At 46.8% G+C, this 22,129-nt stretch overlaps 2 protein-coding genes and 1 non-coding gene across 3 annotated transcripts in view; all 3 read right to left on the reverse strand.

Moving 5' to 3' along the window:
- LOC132383744 (late histone H2A.L3-like) overlaps positions 1-22,129 on the reverse strand; it is a 39,909-nt gene that overhangs the window by 1,431 nt on the left and 16,349 nt on the right. Inside the window, exon 2 of the mRNA XM_059954945.1 lies at positions 3,195-3,203. Coding sequence (XP_059810928.1) covers positions 3,195-3,203 — 9 coding nt within the window. The remainder of the gene's footprint in view (positions 1-3,194; positions 3,204-22,129) is intronic.
- On the reverse strand, positions 215-661 carry LOC132383785 (histone H2B-like). The gene has a single exon (XM_059954991.1). It carries the CDS (start codon positions 659-661, stop codon positions 287-289), a length of 375 nt encoding a protein of 124 aa, XP_059810974.1. The 3' UTR covers positions 215-286.
- On the reverse strand, positions 10,313-10,385 carry trnad-guc (transfer RNA aspartic acid (anticodon GUC)). The gene has a single exon. It is a non-coding gene; the product is annotated as a tRNA-Asp (tRNA).

Here is a 22,129-nt window from a genome sequence, read left to right on the forward strand (position 1 = left end):
ACCCAACTGGAACCAATAAACTCCTGAAGCCACAAATAAAACAACAACGGCAACAATCCTCCGCTTGGCATGGATACCGAGTGGGCGGACCGATGGGGGGCGGAGGGGGGTAACAATTCCTTTTCAGTTCAGTGGGAGCTTGTTTCAATCCCGATTTAGCTCTTGTAAAAGTCACCAGACAAAGCATGTGTAATTTAATACCTAAATGCTAGTACAACTCTTTCATTGAAATTGTGAGTGGCTCTTAAAAGAGCCGTTGTGTTTTCGATCATCTCACTGGGCAGCTTTACTTGGAGCTGGTGTACTTGGTCACCGCCTTTGTCCCTTCGGACACGGCGTGCTTGGCCAGCTCCCCGGGCAGCAGCAGGCGCACGGCGGTCTGGATCTCCCGGGAGCTGATGGTGGACCGCTTGTTGTAATGGGCCAGGCGGGAAGCCTCACCCGCGATGCGCTCGAAAATATCGTTCACGAATGAATTCATGATGCTCATGGCCCTGGAGGAGATGCCGGTGTCGGGGTGAACCTGCTTCATCACTTTGTAGATGTAGATGGCGTAACTCTCCTTCCTCGACCTCTTGCGCTTCTTGCCAGACTTGCTCGCCGGTTTGGACAGAGCTTTCTTGGCGCCCTTCTTGGGAGCGGGTTTCGGTGCATCAGGCATTTCCTCGTCGTTTTCAAACACAATAATAAGCAGAAGCTGACCGGATTAAATAGGCAGCGCCCAAAGTGGTATGTTAATGAGGGTGGGAATGCTGAGCATTCCCATTGGCTGTTTGGAGAAAGGAATCACCAATCGGAACGCTGGGGGATGGGAAGCGGCGCCAATGTGTGGCGGTTACCGCTGTCGTTTAATGCGGGAAAAAGTACAGAAGGGCAGAGACAGGCGGGGGTGCGGGCTGACATTGAAAAGGGAAACGCAAATTTCAAAAGCAGAATGAAAATAAAATCAGATGAAATAATGTAAAATTAAACACTAAGCCCGTTAGTTGATGACACAGGGCAGGAGAACGAAAGAGAGATTTGGACATTTCAATGTAATGTTCAAATCGAGTTTATTTATGCACAGGTGAGAGGAATAACGTATTTGTAGCAGCATCACAGACACATTGCATCAGACACAACATTGACAAGAAACACTGGAATTAAATATGAATTATACCAAAATATTCAAATAGACAGAGGACTATCAGAACAAAATCTAAATAACAAAGAGATTATGCAGGCAGTGGGAGAATCACCCTCTTGTGCTTCTTCATCTCGTCACTCTCGATTCAGAGTCACGCAACTCTGCCACTTTGATCTGGCCCATGCCTTCATTCACCAGGTCCAACACTTGCCTTTATTGGATCTTCCTCCTCCTTACACTAGTCATCGGGTTTGTGGGGCTGTGTGTCCCCTTGGACCTCTGGATTAGGTTAGAGGGTAGGCCTGGTGGATGTATATGTGGGCCTGGGAGAGATAAGGCTGTAGAGTTTAGTATGGTGAGATATGTGGGACTACGGTGGATGGGGTAGTGTAGTGGAGCCACACAGTGGCTGATGCCTTTCATTATCGGGTTCAACACCTCTTGGCTTAGGGAACCGGGTGTGCAAAAGGACACATAATCAATAATACAACTGAGGGTCATTGGGTGTTTCAGGTCTTTAATCGTGAAACAATCTCACCCAGGCAATGCAGCCAGGGTGGATCAGGTGTTTATCCCAGGAAGGCGTGTAATTCTGCAAGTTGTGGGTATTTTCCACCTTGTTACTTGACTTTATTCTGACCATTTGAGGAACAGAATGTTCTGAGGCCTAGTAATCAGGTTTTACCTCCAAGTACGGTTAAACTTCCCAACTCTAAATTTACACCTGTCTTTATTTTGCATCTATGTGCCTGGGATTGCATGGGTTAAATTAACAATGTTTCCTGAAGTACAAACTAGTGATTAATATTAGGCAGATTGATCCATGATTCCAAAACGCACAAATCTCTGAAATCCAGAATTTATTGTACTGACATTACGTCACAAATGGGGAATTTTACCCAGGATTAAATGGCTTGTCTAATGAAGAGCGTTTCACGTCACTAGGCCTCTGTTCACTGGAAATTTAAAGGAAGAAGTGTTACTGAATTGAAACCTATCAAATAGTGAAAGGGCTTGAGTGAGTGGATGTGGAGAGGACTTTTCCTGTGGTGGGAATGTCTAAAACCAGACCACACAGTTTCAAAATAGAGGGGCATCCTTTTAGAGTGGAGATGAGGAAGAATTTCTTCAGCCAGAGAGTGGTGAATCGGTGGAATTTTTGGCCACAGCAACTGTAGAGGCCAAATCACTGGATGTAGGCAGAGATTGTGCTAAGAGGAAAAATTGATCAGTGATGATGAAATGGCAGAGCAGGCTCGATGGGCCAAATGGCCGAATTCTGTACCTAAATCTGTTAGTCTTATGGACTCACTTAGAAACTAAAATTTTCCCAGAGACTGTCGATCTCAGCACCTGAGGCTCCAGATACCTTATATAAGGAATACAGAAGTTCCTAGTTCTCAGATTAAAGGAATATGATCTCATTTCCATTCTGAATACTTGTCACCTCAATCTGATCAACAGACACAAGATGCTGGCGGAAGTCAGCAGGCCAGGCAGCATCTATGGGAAAGGGTAACGAGTCGATGCTTCAGGCTGAGAACCTTCACCAGGGAGAGATCTGATGGATATGTCTCAGGCCGTTGTGTTGACTGTTTACTCTTTTCCATAAAGGCTGCCTGTCCTGCTGAGTTCCTTCAGCATTTTGTGTGTATTACTTTGGATTTACAGCATCAGCAGATTCTCTGGTGTTTGTGATTTACGCCTCATCCTGAGGGTATTTTCCTCAGTTATGGAGATCTCATTCAGGGGAAAGATCCTCCTTGCCTACTGCCAATCACATCCAGAAAGAATCTAACAGATATCCTTGTTTTCTCATTAACTGCAGGAATACAGACCCAGCCCACTCACTCTCCTTTCACATAACCAACCCTCCATCCCTGGAACCAGCCCAGTCTGTGTGGGGAACAGTCACTGTGCTCTCTCTATTGCAGGGATATCCTTCCTGAGGAAGTGTGACCAAACCCGGACACTATATTCAAGGTGTGCTCTCACCAGGGCCCTATAGAATCCAGTGAGACATCTGTACCCCTCTTCTCCACTCCTCCTGGATCACAGGACAAAATACTGTTTGCCTCTTTCATCACTTGTTGTATCAGCATGTGAACTCAAGTGATTTGTTTACAAGGACACCCAGGTTCCTCTGAACATCCCCGTGTGGAAATGACTCTTACAGTTTGATCCTGGGAATGGGTGATCTGACATTTCCCCACATTCTGTTCCATCTGCTCAATCCTCAACCATTCACTCTCCTGTCGAACTCCCCCAAACCTTCTCACTACTGACCCTGTCCCTCCTGCTCTGCCACAGCAACAGACCTAGTCACTAATTTATTCAGCACAGAAACAGGCCCATCAGCCCAACACATCCATGCTGATCAAGTAGCCAAAGAAAACCATTGTCAGTTACCTGAATTTGGCCCATGTCCCTGTGAAACTTCCCTCTCCACTGTCCAAGAGATTTGGCAACTGTGCCCCTCTATGCCATCACTGGAGGTAGTTTGTACCAGGTAACTGCACATTCTGTGAAGAAAACCTGCTCCTCAGGGTCCCAGTTAAATCTTTCCTCTCGCACTTTATACCTGTAATCTCTAGCTTCCAACTCCATGACCCTGGAGATAACAGATTCACTACTGACCGTATCAATGTCTGCCATTATTTTATCAGTCTCTCTAATGTCACATACACTCTGATGAGAATGTTCCAGCCGATCAGTGAGAAGGGGATCTGAAGTGTAAATATTTCACACAGAGAATAACTAGTATCCCGAATGAGCTGGCAGAGGACTGGGGGCAGAAGCCAATAAAGTCACTGTTCATGAAAACTTCCCAGGAACCTGTCATTCACTGTGTACATCCTGCCCTGGTTTAACCTCCCAAAATAGAGTCTGTGATTTATAGAGAACTGAAACCATCCCTTTGGTACATCTCATCGACGCCAACCAAATTGTTGACCTGAACTCGTCCCATCTGCCTGCATTAGGCCCGTGTCCTTCTCAACCTTTCCTATCCATGTTGAGTGCATGGAATGGGCTGACAGCGACCATGGTGCAGGCGGAGACGATAGGGTCTTTTAAGAAACTCCTAGATGGATACATGGAGTTTAGGAAATTAGCGGGCTATGGATAATCCTAGGTTGTTCTAAGGTAAGGACATGTTTGACACAACTTTGTGGGCCGAAGGGCCTGTATTGTGCTGTAGGTTTTCTATGTTTCTATGTTTTTAACTCCGTGGGGTCTGACCAAGGCCCTTACCTCACAGCTCTTGAACAAGTAAATAACGTATATGAAATAACAATATAACAGAGTCCTTAAATGAGTGTAGCTGTCTCCTTTTGTTCAAGCCCCTGATGGTTGATCGGTAGTAAGTGTTCTTGAACCTGGTGGTGCGAATCCTGAGGTACCTGTACCTTCTACCTGATGGTAGCAGTGAGAAAAGTGCATTGTCTGGGTGGTGAGTATCTTTGATGATGGACACTGCTTTCCTACGGCTGTGTTTCATGTTGATGTGCTCAGTGGTTGTGAGTGATATACAGGGCCAAATCCACTACAGTTTGTAGGATTGGTGTTGGTGTTTGTTACCAGGCCGTAATGCAGCCAGTCACCACACGTATATAGAAGTTTGGCAAAGTTTACGATGACATGCTGAATCTCAGAAAGCCCTGAGGAAGTAGAGGCACAGTTGGGATTTCTTCACAATAATATTGATATGATGGGCCTGGGACAGGTCCTCAAAGAGTGACACACAGAAATTCAGTTACTGACCCTGTCCACCACTAATCGTCCTTTGATTACAGGTCCATGGACCTCGGGTTTTCCCCTCCTGAAGCCACAATCAGTCCCTTGGTCTTATTGATATTGAGTCGTCATTATGGCACACAGCCAAGTTTTCAGTGTCCTTCCTGTATGCTGATCAATGCAGCCCTTTGGTACAGCCCACAACAGTGGTGTCATACGCAAACTTGTAAATGGTGTTGGCAGTGTACTTGGCCACACAGTCATACTGTAGGTGAAAAGTGAGTAGGTGGGGGAGGAGGGGCTAAACTCACTTCCCGGTTGTGCTCCTGTGCTGATCGAGATTGTGGAGGAGATGTTTTTGCCAATCTGAACTGACTGGGGGCTGCACCTGGGGAAATCCAGGATACAATTGCACACGGGGGTATTGAGGCCCGGTCTTGGAGTTTACTGATTAGATTTGAGAAGAGGACAGTGTTCAATGCTGAGATGTAATCAATAAAGGGCATCCTGATGTTTGCATCTTTGCTGTCCAGATGTTCCAGAGTTGTGTAAAGAGCCAACGAGACACATCTGCTTTTGCTTTGGTTGGTGAATTGGAGAGGATCCAAGTCACCATTCAGACAAGAGCTGATATGCTTCAACACCAGCCTCTCAACACACTTAATCATCGTGGATCTAACAGCCACTGGGCAATAGTCATTTAAACAAGTTACCATGCTGCTGTTGGGCACCGATATGATTGAAGCTTTCTTCCAGCAGAAGGCTACCACACACTGCCAGATAGTGAGGCTGAAGATATGAAGGCATTGAGCTCATCTGGAAGCAAAGCTCTGCTGTCCCCTTTGTCACAGGATTTACCTTTGCAGGAGGTTCTGTCGTTCAAACCCTGCCACAACTGTCAAGAATCCCTATTTTATTCCAGTCTAGTCTGGAATCTCCACCTTGCCCAAGAGGCTTTCTGGAGATCACACCTGCACCTCTTGTAACACTCCTGATCTCCAGACTTGAATGCCACTGATCTGGTGCTCAGCAGGTTCTGGATCTCAGTGCTTATCCAGAGCTTCTGATTTGGGAAAACCCTGAGTGATTTTGTGGGGACACACACCTCCACAGATGTTTTAATGAACTCTGTAATGACCCTGGCCTTATCGATCAGATAGTTAGTTGAGTTCATGAACATGGCTCAGCCTGCTGACTCAAGGCAATCCTGTAACCGATCCTCTACCTCTCATGACCAACACTTGGTTATCTGGATCTCTGGAGCCTTGTTCCTTAGGCTCTGTCTGTATCAGGTATCAGGAGTACAGTCAAATGATGCAACTTAACTACAATAGGCGTTCCTTATCCTGATGTTGCAGTGGCCTAGTGTGTTGGGACCTCGGATGTAAAAGGTTACTACTTCGGATTAATTTTCTTTCAGGTGTTTATAGGAAAATAAATACCATGGAATTGATGAAAAAAATATAAACAGCAAAGACTGACAGACAACTAATGTGCAAAAGAAGACAAATAGTGGAAAAATAAAAAAAAATATTACTGTGAAATTCAGTTGTAGAATACGTGAAAGTGAGTCTGCAAATTATGGAATCAGCTCAGAGAAGTTATTTACTCTGTTTCAAGAGCATGACCCGTGTAGGGTAATAACTCATTCTGAACCTGGTGCTGTGGGAACTGGGGCTCCTGGTTGTCCTTCCCGATGGCAGCTGTGTAAAGAGGGCATGAGGTGGATGAAGGATGTTGTTGATGATGGATGCAGTTTGCTTGTGGAAGCGCTTCCTGTAAATATACTGGATGGTGGGGAGGGCTTTGCCTGTGATGGACTGGGATGTATCTAATATTTCTTGTAGACTTTTCCATTCCTGATCATTGTGTTTCCATATCAGGCTGTGATGCAACAACCAGTCAGGATGCTCTCCACTGTGCATCTATAGAAGTGTGTCAAAGTTTTCAATATCATGCTGATTATAGGCAAACTTCTAGGTAGTCACTGCCGTGCCTTCTTTATGATGGCACTTACTGCTAGTCCCAGGACAGATCCTCTGAAATGATAACGACAAGGAATTTAAAGTTACCGACTCTCTCCTCCTCGAATTCCCTGATGATAAGAGGCACATAGACCTGCACTTCCCTTCTCCTGTAGTCAATGATTAACTCTTTGATTTTGTTGAGTTGAGTGAGTGATTATTGTTGAGGATCCATTTAACTAGATTTTCCATCTCCCTCCTGATGGCAAATTTGTCACCACCTTTGATTCATCCAACAATAGCGGTGTCATCTGCAAATGTAAATGTGGCATTGGAGTTGTGCTGAGCCACACAATCATAGGTATAGAGTGAGTAGCGTAGGGGCCAAGCACACAGCCTTGTGGTGCACCAGTGCTGATGGTGATTGTGGAGGAGATGCTGTTGAATTTGAATGCAAATTCTTTCACCGTAGCAGTGAAATAAGAATTACAAATGAGGAAGAATGTTACATTAAAATAAGCAAAATGTAGGAATTGAAGTTATATACGATCTCTTATAAATGTGAAAATACAGGGTGAAAATTGCATTGAACTGGACATTTCAGACGTGATGGTGTGGGATTAATAAGAGTTCCTGTGGTCAAGGATACCTGAAGAAGAAGTCAACAATACATGGGAGGATTCCAGATACAATTTGAGGGTGAACACCCATGTCCACAACCAATGTCCTCAACATAATTAAGGACAATTACATAGATGTGAAGGTGGGGTTGCCTGGGGTCGACAGGGTAAATAAGAACATAACAGCTCAACAGACGAACAGTAGTGGATGTTTAAACCACTGGTTCATAGCACTCAGCAGACATTGATCCCAATTAGACAGAGGGACCCAGGAGAATGATGGACCAATGGGGTCAAGGGAAACACTAAATTAAAGCCTAGAGCACAGATTGTGACAAGGCCTAGAGATAGACTAACAGACTGAGAATAATTCAGAAACCAGTGGCAAGAGCCTCAATAGCTACTTTAACAAATATGGAGACATGGGACACATTTCAATGATATATTGCCTGACATTTCAACACTGTGCAATAACTTACAGCACTCACCATCATGAGAAAAAAATCTAATGAGACTAAAAGTTAACATCACCAGGTCACAATGACCTGCACTCGAGAGTTTAACAGGGAAGTGGCTGGAGAGAAAGTGCGGGTAGAAGTTGCTGTTTGCCAGAACACACTGTGTTCCAGGAAGGTCCCACTGGAGTGAAAAACCTCAACTGCTTCCATTGTTCATGTTAGAAAACAACAGAAGGTAATTGTCGACCTGTTAATTTCACAAGTGTTGAGGGCAAGATGCTGGGGTCTGATGTATGAAGAAATTACAAGTCATTTAGAGAAGTGAAATGTCATCAAGCCGATGATGGATGAAAGAAAGGGAATTCTGAAGTATGAGTGAGTGCCTTGATTGTGTGTCTGAATGGTCATGTGAGAGTCCCTTACTCGACATCTAAGACGACTCGGTGGCTTGTTTATTCGTACATTGTGGAGCAGAAAGAATTAAGTATGTTGAGAAGGGGGTGGAATGGAAGAAGGGAGTGCTTGCAGAAGTACAGATAAAGGAGAGAGGAAACTTTCAGGAGCCCTGTGGTGTTCACCTGCAGAGAAATGCGAAAATAATTGGTTGCTCCTCACAGTAAGAGCAGAGAATATGAAAAAAAAGTTAGAGAAATAGAGTCGGAAAGAAGAGGAAAATGTAATCGAGTCTACCTCAATGCTTAAGAGAGTACTAGACAGGTATACGGAGGAACTTAATATGGGGGGAGGTTATATGGGAGGCAGGGTTTGAGGGTTGGCACAACATTGTGGACTGAAGGGCCTGTAATGTGCTGTACTATTCCATGTTTAACAAGACACAACTCGTACTAATGTCTGAGTAGGAAGTAGTAGGAACCTATTTTACCCCTGCCCCCACAGGCACGGTTACAACAAAGCTCACCCCAGTAGTGTCTCCTGAGTTCTTGATGAGGCTGGTGTAAATCTCTCAAAAGCTCGATGGGAGGATGAGCAATATGGAGATTTTTATGCACTTTGAACTAAAATGTCATGTTATACTGAAGTATTTCCTTCACACTCCAGAGTGACATATGATACACCGCATTGCACAAAAAGCAGATGGGCACCTTAATAAATTTGTAAAGAAGATAAACAAGGTATTTCAGAAATACACAGATTTACTCGATTGTAATGAATGTTATTGCAAATGATGATTAAGTGAGTCCAGGTTAAAGGAAATGTAGATTGTTACTTGTGTTAGATGAAAAGAGGTAAGTAAAATTCGGAGTGGTTTACAATAATTTCAGATGAAATCAAATGCTTCAAGACGTTAGGGGAGTTGATAATATTTGTGTGAGGACTGGAGACTCCCTGGACTGCTCTACCATTGTCTCATTAATATTGACCGTTGTATAAATATATTGTGACAGCTGCCCTGTATGATTTGAATGTTATTTTAACTTGTATTCTGTTTTATATTTAATAAAGATGACTGTGACCACATTGTAGCTCATCATTGCTATATTAAAGCTGTTTACAATTTCATTCTAAATTTTGTTTGAACGTTACCTGCTTCAAATGCATTTGACTTGTAACCCACTTGTGACTGGTATTTATTTTGTTCTAAACATTGTATAGTGTTACTTAGAGGAGGAAAAAACAGCTGTTTTAATTTATGGATTTTGCAGTTCTTTGATTCACTTCAGGAAACATGGGGAGAAGGCGGAGGACAGTTACTGGTAAAAGGTGGGGCGTCAGTGAGAGGTGCACCTTGTTTATGGACAGCCTCGCCACTGAGTTCAAAGATGCCCTCAGCGCCAAAGCAACTTTGATAACAGTCAGTTTCACCCTCAGCCACCACAAACACCACAGACTATGAAGTTTACTTTAAATAATCCTTTCCCAAACTGTACTGTAGAATTTGTACAATTGTAATTCTGCCCGCTGTAAAATGCCTCCTGATGTAAGCCGGTGTCTCAGTTTTTGGCCTTGATGGCTTTTTCGCCTGATATGATACTGGAAACAATGTTAGTGGATACGTGGTTTGTGCACCTCATGTCAAAGAAGAGGCGGCACAGCTCCTGTTCCACACAAAGAACATGACCCTTACTTATGAACGCATGTTGGTACTAAACGCTCGAGTTGTTGAGTGTGTTTTACGGGGCCCATACATACGGAAGGTGGGTTAACAGTGAAGTCTGAACCCCTCAATTGTACTGAGTGATTCTGTTATAATGAACTGCCCCCCGCCCCCGCCCCCGATTAGCTTCATTCCTTGCTGGGATGCTCTACTGTGCCGGGCTCACAGCAGTCCGAACTATATTCCACCTTGCCAATGCCGAATGAAGTGATTTAGCTTAAACACAAATTCTTTGTCACTTTAAATTTGTCTTAATTCAAAATTCCCCTTGAATGGTGCAGTAAAATTTGTAACTCCCCGTCGGGGAATTGAACCCCCGGTCTCCCGCGTGACAGGCGGGGATACTAACCACTATACTAACGAGGAATTCATACCCTCATTTTATGCACGTTTCAGAACACACCACGGTGAACAGAATCTCTTGATGTTTGGTCGCTGCGATACTGGAGCCTTTCACACGTGTCCTTCCCCCAGCAGAGTCTCACTTTTCTCCAGCCATTCAGTCACCTATTATCTTCTAGGATTACCAAACCAGGTGCTCTCATTCCAGCCCAACTCCGTCTTCCAAGCAACATTTTCATCACAATTACACATTTATATTTCTGCTTTCGTAATGCCACAGGCGGGACACGAGATGTACCTCATCCAATTCTCAAGCCATCACTCCCACTTCAATCAACTTCACTCAAACACGGCTTCTGTATCTCCGCTCTGTCGGACGATCGCCACCTCAACTGGACATCACACGAACTGCACCACACTGAAGAATCCGACCGACAGCATTCACAATCACCTCCAGCCACACTCATGCACTTCCAGCGTCCCACTGCTCCTACCCTCAAAACTCGACTACCAATTCCATAAGTCATGTCAATCCATGGGTCACTCGAAAATTATTATGGGCTGGCCAGGCCAGTCCATCAACGATGGAATTGCTCTCCCTCACATTTTCCCCGGTCAACCGATCACTGCAGCTTCCTGCTCTCACTCTAACCCAGCTTCCCACAACCAACAACAAAACATGTCGGATGATGCGTTCACACTGAGTACTGTCAGTCTACTCACCATCCACTCTCTCATCACCAACCCCCCCCACTACGAGAGTAAACTATACACTTTATTGTGATTAATAAATGCAACATACAGTCACAGAATCATGGAAACCCCCCGAACCAGTCCTTTCGGCCCACAATATCCGTGCTGACGATGAAGTACCGATCATACCAAAAACGACCTCGCTCAGCAGCTATTTCCTTCAGTGTCTTGATAACTCAAGCACTCGCCCAGACTTAATTCTCCCATGTTGTGAGTGTACCTGCCTCCGCCGGTCACTCAGGCACGGATTCCGGTTTCCAAACACCATCTGCATGAAGTTCTCCGTCTGATGCTCTCTAAGAGTACACCTGGGTTGGACTCTGTGCTTTGTATGAAGGGGTAGCAAATTATCTCAATGTCATGAGGACATGATTAATGCTATCACTTTTCAATGCTATCGTAATCCTCCTTCTGCTGAAGCAGTGTTTGGATTATGGGAAGAGATAACGAGTGATTTGGAATGTAAACCGCCCAATGAAGGCTGTGTGTTTTCGTGCTGTGTGCCTGACACCGGTGGAGAGCCGGGTCTTCTGTTCGGCGGGAGATGAAGGAAGGAGACGCCGGAGGGAAGAAGACATCGGACTCGACCCGGAGCGGGACCATGATTCAACATCGTCCGGGAACGTAGGAGGAGGATCGGCGAACGGGAAGCTATGAGCTCGAACTTGTGCACTTCAGACTGTTTTATTACAATTGGCTCTTTTCTTTGTTTTCCCTACTAACCCTTTAGTCAAATTAAGAATTATGAAGCTAGTTTAATTGTATAAGGTGTACTACCTGTTATTCCGTGGTACGTTTTGAACCCGGTAACAAATCACACAACACCCACATAAACACGGGTTTGAGCTGGGCTTGCACCTCTATCTCAGGTGTTTGGCCGGGCCGTATATTGTCTTCCCTAGACTTACGCAGCAGACGGGACTAGACTGCGTTGCCAATAAGTTGCCAAACAAGGTAACAGGGTCAGAGAAGTCAGAGATCATTCTAAGGGGTGGTGGGATGAGCTGACAACATCGATACCAATGGGGAATTGTCTGGCAGATGGAGTAAAATGTTGACAAGTGCAACGTCATCCATTTGTAAGAAAAAATACAGTTCGGATGATAATTTAAGTGCTTGTTACGTACTCGTGATACATGACAGTGGAGCCCTTGTCATGTGACTGGGGTTGAAACTGTACTGGACTTGAGGTGATGGTCTTGTGATGGTGGAATGACGTCATTTTCCTGCCAGTAGAGATCATGTGACGGTTTTTTTTTTACAGGTTATAAAAGGTAGACCCCACCCTGTGAGGAGGGGCAGTTCGTGGCTGGATTTGCCAAGTTGACTTCATGCCACTGCGTGTTTGAAGTGATGACGCAGTTTAGTTGAAGGATGAAGTTTTTATTTAATGTCTAAAGTTTAAAAGGTCATTGCCAGCAGGTTCTTTATGATTCTGTTAGTTCGAGGGAATTAGAGGAGAGTGAAGATTCAAGGTTGGAAGTAAAGATCGAGGAGAATCGCTTTCTACGGTGAAACGGGGGCGACCTTTGTTTGATCCTTATTTGGAAGGATTTCGTTGACTATCTTCGTGTTAATCCCTAGGTTTAACTAGAAAGGATTGAAGGTAGTGGAGAAGGAAAGGTCAGTGCCTTTAAGCCGTTCTGTTTCGTAAATTCTTCGTGGGAAGTTCGACGTCGGGGATCGAAGCAAGCTACGTGAAAGAGAACCGAAATCGTCCTGTAAAGTCTCTCCTTTTAAATGGACTGTGAGCATATCGAACTTTTGGCAATACCACTTTAAAGAACTGTTTTGGAATATCACTTTACGAACTGTTTGGGCTGCCGCTCAGCAGCTGTTTCCGGTTACGGTATCGTTTGTTTACTTTTGGGGGGTTTGTTTTCTGTGTTTAATAAACGTGTTGTTTGTTATAAGAAACCCTTGCCGAACTCATATATTTATTGTTGCCTGAATACGTAACAGCTGGAAAAAATGAAGAAAGCTGCTGTGCAGGGTGACTTGGGACTGCGATTGCAAACGTTTCGTTGAATTGGTTATCAATCTGCAAATAGAATGTTGGCTGGAGAAATTGAATTTAGGAGCAGGGAGGTTATGCTGCAACTTTACAGGGTACTGGTGAGGCCATAATGCCACAGAAATGTACAACACAGAAGCAGGCCCTTCTCCCCATAACTATTTAAATTGCCTAATCCCATCTGCGTGTACCAAGTCTATTGACCTCCATAGCCCTGTCAGCCATGAACCTATCCAGACTTCTCTGGTACATTGAAATCGAGCTTGCATGTACCACTTGTGTTTTCCACAACCTTCTGAGTGACGAACTTTCCACTCATGAACCCTTAAACCTTTCACCTTTCACCCTCAACCCATGACCTCCAGTTGTCATCCCACCCAACCTGAGGGGGAAAAGCTTGCTTGCATGTACCCGAACAATGCCCCTCATAATTTTGTGTACCCTTTTCAAATATCCTCTCAATCCTCTGCGTTCCGAGAAATAAAGTTCTAATCTATTCAATCTTTCCTTATTACTCTGGTACTCCAGACCCAGCAACGTCCTTGTAATATGTCCTTTCACTCTTTCAAACATTTGCATTCCTGTGAGTTTGCAAAGAAAACTGCACACAATACTTCAAATTATGCCTCACCACTGACTTATTCAACTTCAAAAAACTCCCCATCTCCTGCACTCCATACTTTGATATGCCAAAAGCTTTCTTTATGACACTATCTACCTTGACACCTCTTTCAACTATTATGGACATGTAATCCCAGTTCCCTTTGTTCTAGCACGCTCCCTACTTCCCCACTGTTCACTGTACCCCACGGGAGTGTAAGAACTCACGCTTGTCAGCATTAAGTTCCATCTTCCATTTTCAGCCCGTTTAACTGGCTGTTCCAGATCCCACTGAAAGCTATGATAGCGTTCCTCACTGTCCGCAGCAGCCCTAATCTTGATATGAGCCGTATATTTGTGATCCAGTTCACCACGTTATCACACAGATCATTGATATAGATGACAGATAACAATAGACCCAGCACCAATCCCTGAAACGACTTATCCAAACCATTATGCAGGACCTTGTCAAATATCTTGCTGAAGTCCATGTAGACAACATCCACTTCCTTCCCTTTGTGAACTTTTCTGATAACTTCCTTGAAAACTCTATAAGATTAGTTGGCATTAACTACCACGCTCAAAGCCATGATGAATATCCTTAATCAGTTCATGTTTATCCAAATACTTGTAAATCCAGCCCCTCTAAACACATTCCATTTACTTTGCAATTAATGATGTCAGGCTTAAGGGCCTATCATTTCCAGGTTTAATTTTTGAGCCGTCCTTAAAGAGCGGAACAACATTGCTACCCTCCATTCCTCTGGTAGATACATCTGTTGCAAAGCATGATTTAAATATCTCTGGTAGAGTTCTGGCACTCTCTGCACTTCCCTCCTGCAGAGTCCGAGGGAACACCCTGGGGATTTATCTATCCTAATTTATCTGAGGAGAGCAAACATCTCCTCCTCTGTAATCTGTATAGGGTCCGTGAAATAGATGCTGCTTTGTCTCGCTTCTATAGACACTGTGTCCATCTCCTGAATGTGCAAAATACAGGGCGTAGCTGGATGATGCAGCGTGGATAACTTCACTCACTTCAACCCCGAGCAACCTCTGCACTCACTAGCAATGACTCTGATGCACCATCAATAACTCACACTGAGACGTAGGCGAGATATCGGCTTTTATTGACTGGAAGAAGGAACCAGGAGTGTCTATCATACAAGGTCTTGGAGACTGAGGCCGAGCTTCAGGCCGCAGGTCTCCTTTATACAGGGGCCTGTGGGAGGAGCCACAGGAGCAGTCAGCAGGGGCGTGTCCCGACAGGCACATAGTTCACCACATTCACCCCCCCTTCGTTTGAAAAAGTCCTCATGTAGCGAAGGTTCTTACAAGTCAAGCCGATCAGGCGGTCGAATCTGTCGCTGCGATCTACGTAGCACCGGCTGTGACCGCATAGGTGCCGGCAACGTTGGCGATTGCACAGGGGACGGGGGTTGCGCGTGTTCTTGCCCACTAGGCGCCGGTGATCCCTCATGCATGTGCGAGGCGCCTGGTATAAATGCGTACGAAACACCCGGTATACAAGTGTCGTGAGGAGTCTGTGTAGGGCCTGGTGAGTACGGTGTCACCTCTGGTGCAGGGTTCACAGTTACCGGAGAGCCTTCAGGGTAGTGGTCTGCTGCACCTGCGGGTGCCAGGTCACGGACGGAGACCGTGTTCTCCCGCCCATCAGGTAAGACCACGTAAGCATACTGGGGGTTCGCATGTAGAAGGTGAACCCTCTCCACCAGCGGGGAGTACTTATTGCTCCTCACATGTTTCCGGAGCAGCACTGGCCCCGGGGACGTCAGCCAAACTGGTAGGGTGGTCCCAGTGACAGACTTCCTGGGAAAAGAGAACAGGCGTTCGTGAGGGGTGGCATTGGTGGACGTACATAACAGAGAGCGGATAGAGTGCAGTGCCTCAGGGAGGACCTCCTGCCATCGAGAGACCGGCAACCCTTTTGACTTAAGGGCTAAAAGTGTGGCCTTCCACACTGTGGCATTCTCACGCTCCACCTGGCCATTACCCCGGGGATTATAACTCGTGGTCCGACTGGTAGCAATGCCCCTAGCTAGCAAGTACTGGCGCAGCTCCTCACTCATAAAGGAGGACCCTCTATCACTGTGGATATAGCAGGGATACCCGAACAGAGTGAAGAGCTGGCGCAGGGCTTTTATGACGGACGTGGCAGTGGTGTCGGGGCAGGGGATGGCAAAGGGGAACCGTGAGAACTCGTCAATAACACTGAGAAAATAGACATTGCGGTCAGTGGAGGGAAGGGGGCCCTTAAAGTCAACACTCAGGCGTTCAAAAGGGCGGGTGGCCTTGACAAGTTGTGCCGTGTCAGGACAGTAGAAGTGCGGTTTGCACTCGGCGCAAATTTGGCAGTCTCTGGTCATCGTCCTGATGTCCTCCAGGGAGTACGGAAGGTTCCGAGCTTTCACAAAATGGTAAAATCGGGTGACCCCCGGATGGCAAAGTTGTGCATGAAGGGCGTACAGCTGGTCGAGCTGTGTGCTAGCACATGTTCCCCGGGATAGGGCATCAGGGGGCTCATTGAGTCTGCCAGGCCGGTACAGGATATCATGGGTGTAGGTGGAGAGTTCTATCCTCCACCGCAAAATCTTATCATTTTTGATCTTGCCCCGCTGTTGGTTGCTGAACAGGAACGCAACCGAGCGCTGGTCGGTCAGCACAGTGAATCTTTTGCCAGCAAGATAGTGCCTCCAGTGCCTAACAGCCTCCACTATGGCCTGGGCTTCTTTCTCCACTGCGGAGTGCCGAATTTCAGAGCCTTGGAGGGTGCGAGAAAAGAATGCTACTGGTCTGCCTTCCTGATTAAGGGTAGCAGCCAGAGCGAAATCGGAGGCATCACACTCCACTTGGAAGGGAGCGGTCTCGTCCACTGCATGCATCGTAGCTTTGGCAATGTCCGCTTTAATGCAGTTGAAGGCCGCGCAGGCCTCAGCAGAGAGGGGAAACGAGGTAGACTTGACCAGGGGGCGAGCCTTGTCTGCGTAATGGGGGACCCATTGGGCGTAATAGGAAAAAAAAACCCAGGCACCGTCTGAGGGCCTTGAGAGTGGTGGGAAGAGGGAGCTCTAACAGGGGGCGCATACGTTCGGGATCAGGCCCAATAACCCCGTTTTCCACGACATACCCAAGTATAGCAAGGCGGGTGGTACCAAAAACACACTTGTCCCTGTTATAAGTAAGGTTCAGAGCTGCGGCCACTTGGAGAAACCGTTGGAGGTTGGCGTCGTGATCTGGCCTGTCATGACCACAGATGGTGATGTTATCCAGATAGGGAAATGTGGCCTGCAGTTGGTACTGGTCCACCATCCGGTCCATTTCCCTCTGGAAGACAGAGACACCATTCGTGACACCGAAAGGGACGCGCAGGAAGTGATAGAGCCGGCCGCCCGCCTCGAAGGCGGTGTAGGGGCGGTCCTCTGGGCAGATGGGGAGCTGGTGATAAGCGGATTTCAGATTTATTGTCGAGTACACCTTATACTGAGCAATCTGGTTGACCATATCCGCGATGCGGGGTAGGGGGTATGCGTCAAGCTGCGTAAACCTATTGATGGTTTGACTATAGTCCACCACCATCCTATCTTTCTGCCCAGTCCGAACAACAACTACCTGGGCCCTCCAAGGGCTTGTGCTCGGCTCAATGATCCCCTCCCTGAGCAGCCGCTGCACCTCCGACTGAATGAAGGCCCGGTCCCCCGCGCTGTACCTCCTGCTTTTGGTTGCCACAGGTTTACAGTCGGGGGTCAGGTTGGCGAACAGCGGTGGGGGAGGGATCTTGAGAGTGGAGAGGCTGCAAGTGTCGGTAGCGCAGCTGTCGGCCTGGTTCTGGATGGGATGTGTGTGCCCGTGTATGTGTGTGGTCAGTAGCGGGGTATGTGAAGAAGTCCCACAAAACTGAGGATTCTTGACAGTGAGTGGTGGGAGGGGCCCGTCGTATACCATAGTCACACTTTCGAGATGGCTCTGGAAGTCCAGCCCCAATAGCACAGGTGCGCACAGATTAGGCATGACCAGCAGTTCAAAGTCCCGATATTCTGTGCCTTGCACCACCAAAGTCGCTACACAACCCGCCCGGATGTCTGCGGACTGCGACCCAGAGGCCAAATGGAACCTCCGACTGACCGGCCGCGTTGCAAGTCCGCAGCGTTGCACTGTGTCCGGGTGAATAAAACTCCCAGTGCTGCCCGTGTCAAACAGGCATCCAGTCCAATGCCCCTCCACCTGGATGTCCATCATGGACCTTGCAAGCTGGTGTGGGGCGCTTTGGTCGAGAGTCACAGTGGCCACAGTTGAATCGCCGTCGGGGTACCCGGTCAGCATCGGAGGGTCGGGGGCGGGGCATGCTGACGCCGACAAAGATGGCCGCCCACATCCGGGGTACCCGGTCAGCATCGGAGGAGCGGGGGCGGGGCGTACTGACGTCGACAAAGATGGCCGCCCACATCCCGGCATGCAAGATGGCGGCCCCCACGTTTCACCCGCAGCGCTGCACTCCGCTCGAGGTTGAGACTTACAGACCTTGGCGAAGTGGCCCCGCTTTCCGCAGCTGGAGCAGGTCGCTTCTCGCGCTGGACAGCGTTGTCGAGGATGTTTCTTTTGGCCACAGAAATAACAAGGCACGAGTTTCTTACGGGCCACAGCCGTGGTCTGGGTCGGGGAGCTCGTGGAATGGCGACTGGCGGCGGCGTTGGCGAATTCGCTCCCGGGAGCCGGCGGTGGCGGGGAATCGCGCGACTGGACAGCGTCGGCGTTATGCCGCGCAGCTTCTAGAGCGTTGGCCTTCTCTATCGCCGAGCTTAAGGTAAGATCCGAGTTCTCCAGCAGCCGCTGGCGCATGTACACTGACCTCAGTCCCGTCACAAAGGCGTCTCGCATCAGCAGCTCCGCATGCTGTTCTGCCGTGAGCGTCTTGCAGTCACAAGCTCGGACGAGGGTCTGTAGTGCTCGGAGAAACTCAGCGCACGATTCTCCAGGCCGCTGTTGCCGGGTAGCTAAGCGATGTCTTGCGTAGACGGTGTTCACCGGCCGCAGGTACTGTCTTTTGAGGGCGTCCAGTGCCCCTTCGTAGGTCGGCAGGTCCCGGATAAAGGAGTAAACTTTGGAGGAGACCCTCGAGAGTAGGATTCTTTGCATAACGGCGGGTTCCGTCGCACGAAGCTCCGCCAAGTACGATTGGAAGCATGCAAGCCAGTGTTCAAAAGCGAGAGCTGCGTCAGGGTCTTGAGGGTCCAAATCCAACCGGTCCGGACGCAAAACGGGTTCCATGTTTTAAAACTTCCAGTCAATAAAATTGATGCACCATCAATAACTCACACTGAGACGTAGGCGAGATATCGGCTTTTATTGACTGGAAGAAGGAACCAGGAGTGAGTGTCTATCATACAAGGTCTTGGAGACTGAGGCCGAGCTTCAGGCCGCAGGTCTCCTTTATACAGGGGCCTGTGGGAGGAGCCACAGGAGCAGTCAGCAGGGGCGTGTCCCGACAGGCACATAGTTCACCACAGACTCTTTAACTCAGTATTATTTGTTTGTTGTAAAATAAAAATTGTGCTTGAAATGGGGAGGGGAATAGATGCTGGAAGTGAAAGATACAAGATACAAAATAGATGAGAGAGAGAGGGAGAGAGAGAGAGAGAGAGAGAAAGAAAGAGATAGACCATGCAGCTGGATGCCTGGAGAGATAAAGTTATCAGTTGAAAAACCGTCCTCTGAACGGCCCAAAACGATGCTGTTTGTTCATTGTTCTTGTATATAATATGAGGTCCTGAGATCAGATACGATTCACAGCCGTACGATTGTGGGTAGGAGTTGCTATTGAAGCAATTCTGTTAAACTTGAAAGCAACCGTCATTAACGTAATGTAGCATTTCCAAACCTACCAGTGAAAATGCAATTTCCTATTGCAGTAGAATTGGGCTGATTTAGTCCTGGACTTATATTGGGAAGGAAAGCGAGGGCATCCTGGTGAGTACGTCCTTTTACACACTGTGGTGGTAGTGCGTGGGGTTTGGGGTTGTGTGACAGGTCAAGGTGTTTTGGGTTGTGTGGAAGAAAACGAACGTGAAAACGGCAACTGAGAGTGATAAAGACACACATCACTGAGCAGACAAGAGTAGCTGAATTAACGACTCCATACGCAACATTAACTTTACACAGATGCCACCTGAACTATTCAGCATTTTCTCTGTTTCTCAGAGTATTGGGTTCATCTGTGGGTTCTATACATCAGTAAAGACATTAATTCTAAGATGCGATATTTTAGTGATCCGATACATTGTTGAAATGGGGTTTGTTTTGTCGCCCTGGTTTGGATATGGCCAAAGTGCAATGTGAGAGACACTGAAGCGGGTCGATAGTTCACAAATCTTTGCACAGATGTGCAAAGTGGATAGAGACCTGTCCACACAGAGCCAACGGTAATTACTGACAAAGGTGCGTCAACCTGACTTGAAGGAGGTGAATACCAATGCAATTAATTTATTTTGTGTTTTATATTTGCAATTAATTAGATCACTTTGTAAAGATCTGTTTTTCACTTCGACACCAGGGTGTCCATTCTGCTGATCAGTGTGGGAAAATAAAGCCAAATTAAATCCACTGTGAATCAATGTTGCAGAACAATAAACATGAAAACCTCCAAAGGAGACTGAATACTTTTGATGGCACTGTATCCACCCCTTCACCCGCACGTTATGAACAAATCCACCCTGCTCCTTTCCATTTTGCCGATTCTGTGTGGAACATTAAACATGTAGGAATGTCAGATTCCCAGTCCAAGTCTCTGTAACCATGTCCCTGCAATAGCTGGTATATCAAACATATTCGTCAGTACACAATATGGAACAGATGGCAACCTGCCCTTCAGTCCACAATATCTGCACCAATCATAATAATGCTGAGACTTTATAAAGTACTGGTGAGGTCTCACTGGAGTATTGTGAGCATTTGTGGGCCCTTTATCTTAGGAAGGATGAGCTGAAACTGGATGCGTTTCAAAGAGATTCTCAAAATTGCCTCCAGGATGAAACAGCTCGGCATATGAAGAGCGTTTGATTGCTCTGGGCCTGTACTCACTGGAATTTAGGTCAATGAGGGCTGACCTAATTGAAACCTATCGAATGGTGAAAGGCCTTGATAAAGTGGATGTGCGGAGGATGGGAGTGTCTGAGACCAGAGGACGCAGCCTCAGAATAGAGCATTGTAGAATGTGGAGATGAGGAATTTGTTTCACCAGAGAGTGGTGAATCTGTGGAATTTGTTGCCTCGGGCAACTGTGGAGCCAAGACTTTATGTATATTTAAGGCAGAGTTGGTAGATTCTTGATTGGTCAGATCATGAAGGGTTACAGGGAGAAGGCAGGGGATTGGGGCTTTGAGGGAAAATGGATTAGCCAGGATGAAATGACGGAGCAGATTTGATGGGCCTAATGGCCTAATTCTGATCCTATATCTTAGAGTCTGTATCACCTCCTCAGAAACCTCAATCAGCTTTATCAAGTCTGATCTGCCTGCACAAAGCCATGCTGATTGTCCCTAAGCAGGCCGTGCCTTTCCAAATGAGCATAAACCCTGTACCTCAGTATCCTCCCCAGTAGCTTCTCCACCACTGAAATGAGGCTGCCTTGCTTATAAATCCCTAGGTTCTAGTTATTTCCTTTCTTGATCAAAGCTGCAACATTTGCTACACTCCAGTACTGAGGGACCTCAAATGTTGCAATTCAGGACACAGACAGACAGACATACTTTATTAATCCCGAAGGAAACTGGGTTTCGTTACAGTCGCACCAACCAAGAATAGTGTAGAAATATATCAATATAAAACCATAAGTAATTAAATAATAATAAGTAAATTATGCCAAGTGGAAATAAGTCCAGGACCAGCCTATTGGGTCAGGTTGTCTGACACTCCGAGGGACGAGTTGTAAAGTTTGATGGCCACAGGCAGGAATGACTTCCTATAACGCTCAGTGTTGCATCTCGGTGGAATGAGTCTCTGGCTGAATGTACTGCTGTGCCTAACCAGTACATTATGGAGTGGATGGGAGACATTGTCCAAGATGGCATGCAACTTGGACAGCATCCTCTTTTCAGACACCACCGTCAGAGAGTCCAGTTCCACCCCCACAACATCACTGGCCTTACGAATGAGTTTGTTGATTCTGTTGGTGTCTGCTTACCTCAGCCTGCTGCCCCAGCACACAACAACAAACTGGATAGTACTGGCCACCACAGACTCGTGGAACATCCTCAGCATCGTCTGGCAGATGTTAAAGGACCTCAGTCCTCTCAGGAAATAGTGACGGCTCTGACTCTTCTTGTAGACAGCCTCAGTGTTCTTTGACCATTCCAGTTTACTGTCAATTCGTATCCCCAGATACTTG

Source organism: Hypanus sabinus, chromosome 31 (assembly GCF_030144855.1).
Source record: "Hypanus sabinus isolate sHypSab1 chromosome 31, sHypSab1.hap1, whole genome shotgun sequence".
Classification (NCBI taxonomy): Eukaryota; Metazoa; Chordata; class Chondrichthyes; order Myliobatiformes; family Dasyatidae; genus Hypanus; species Hypanus sabinus.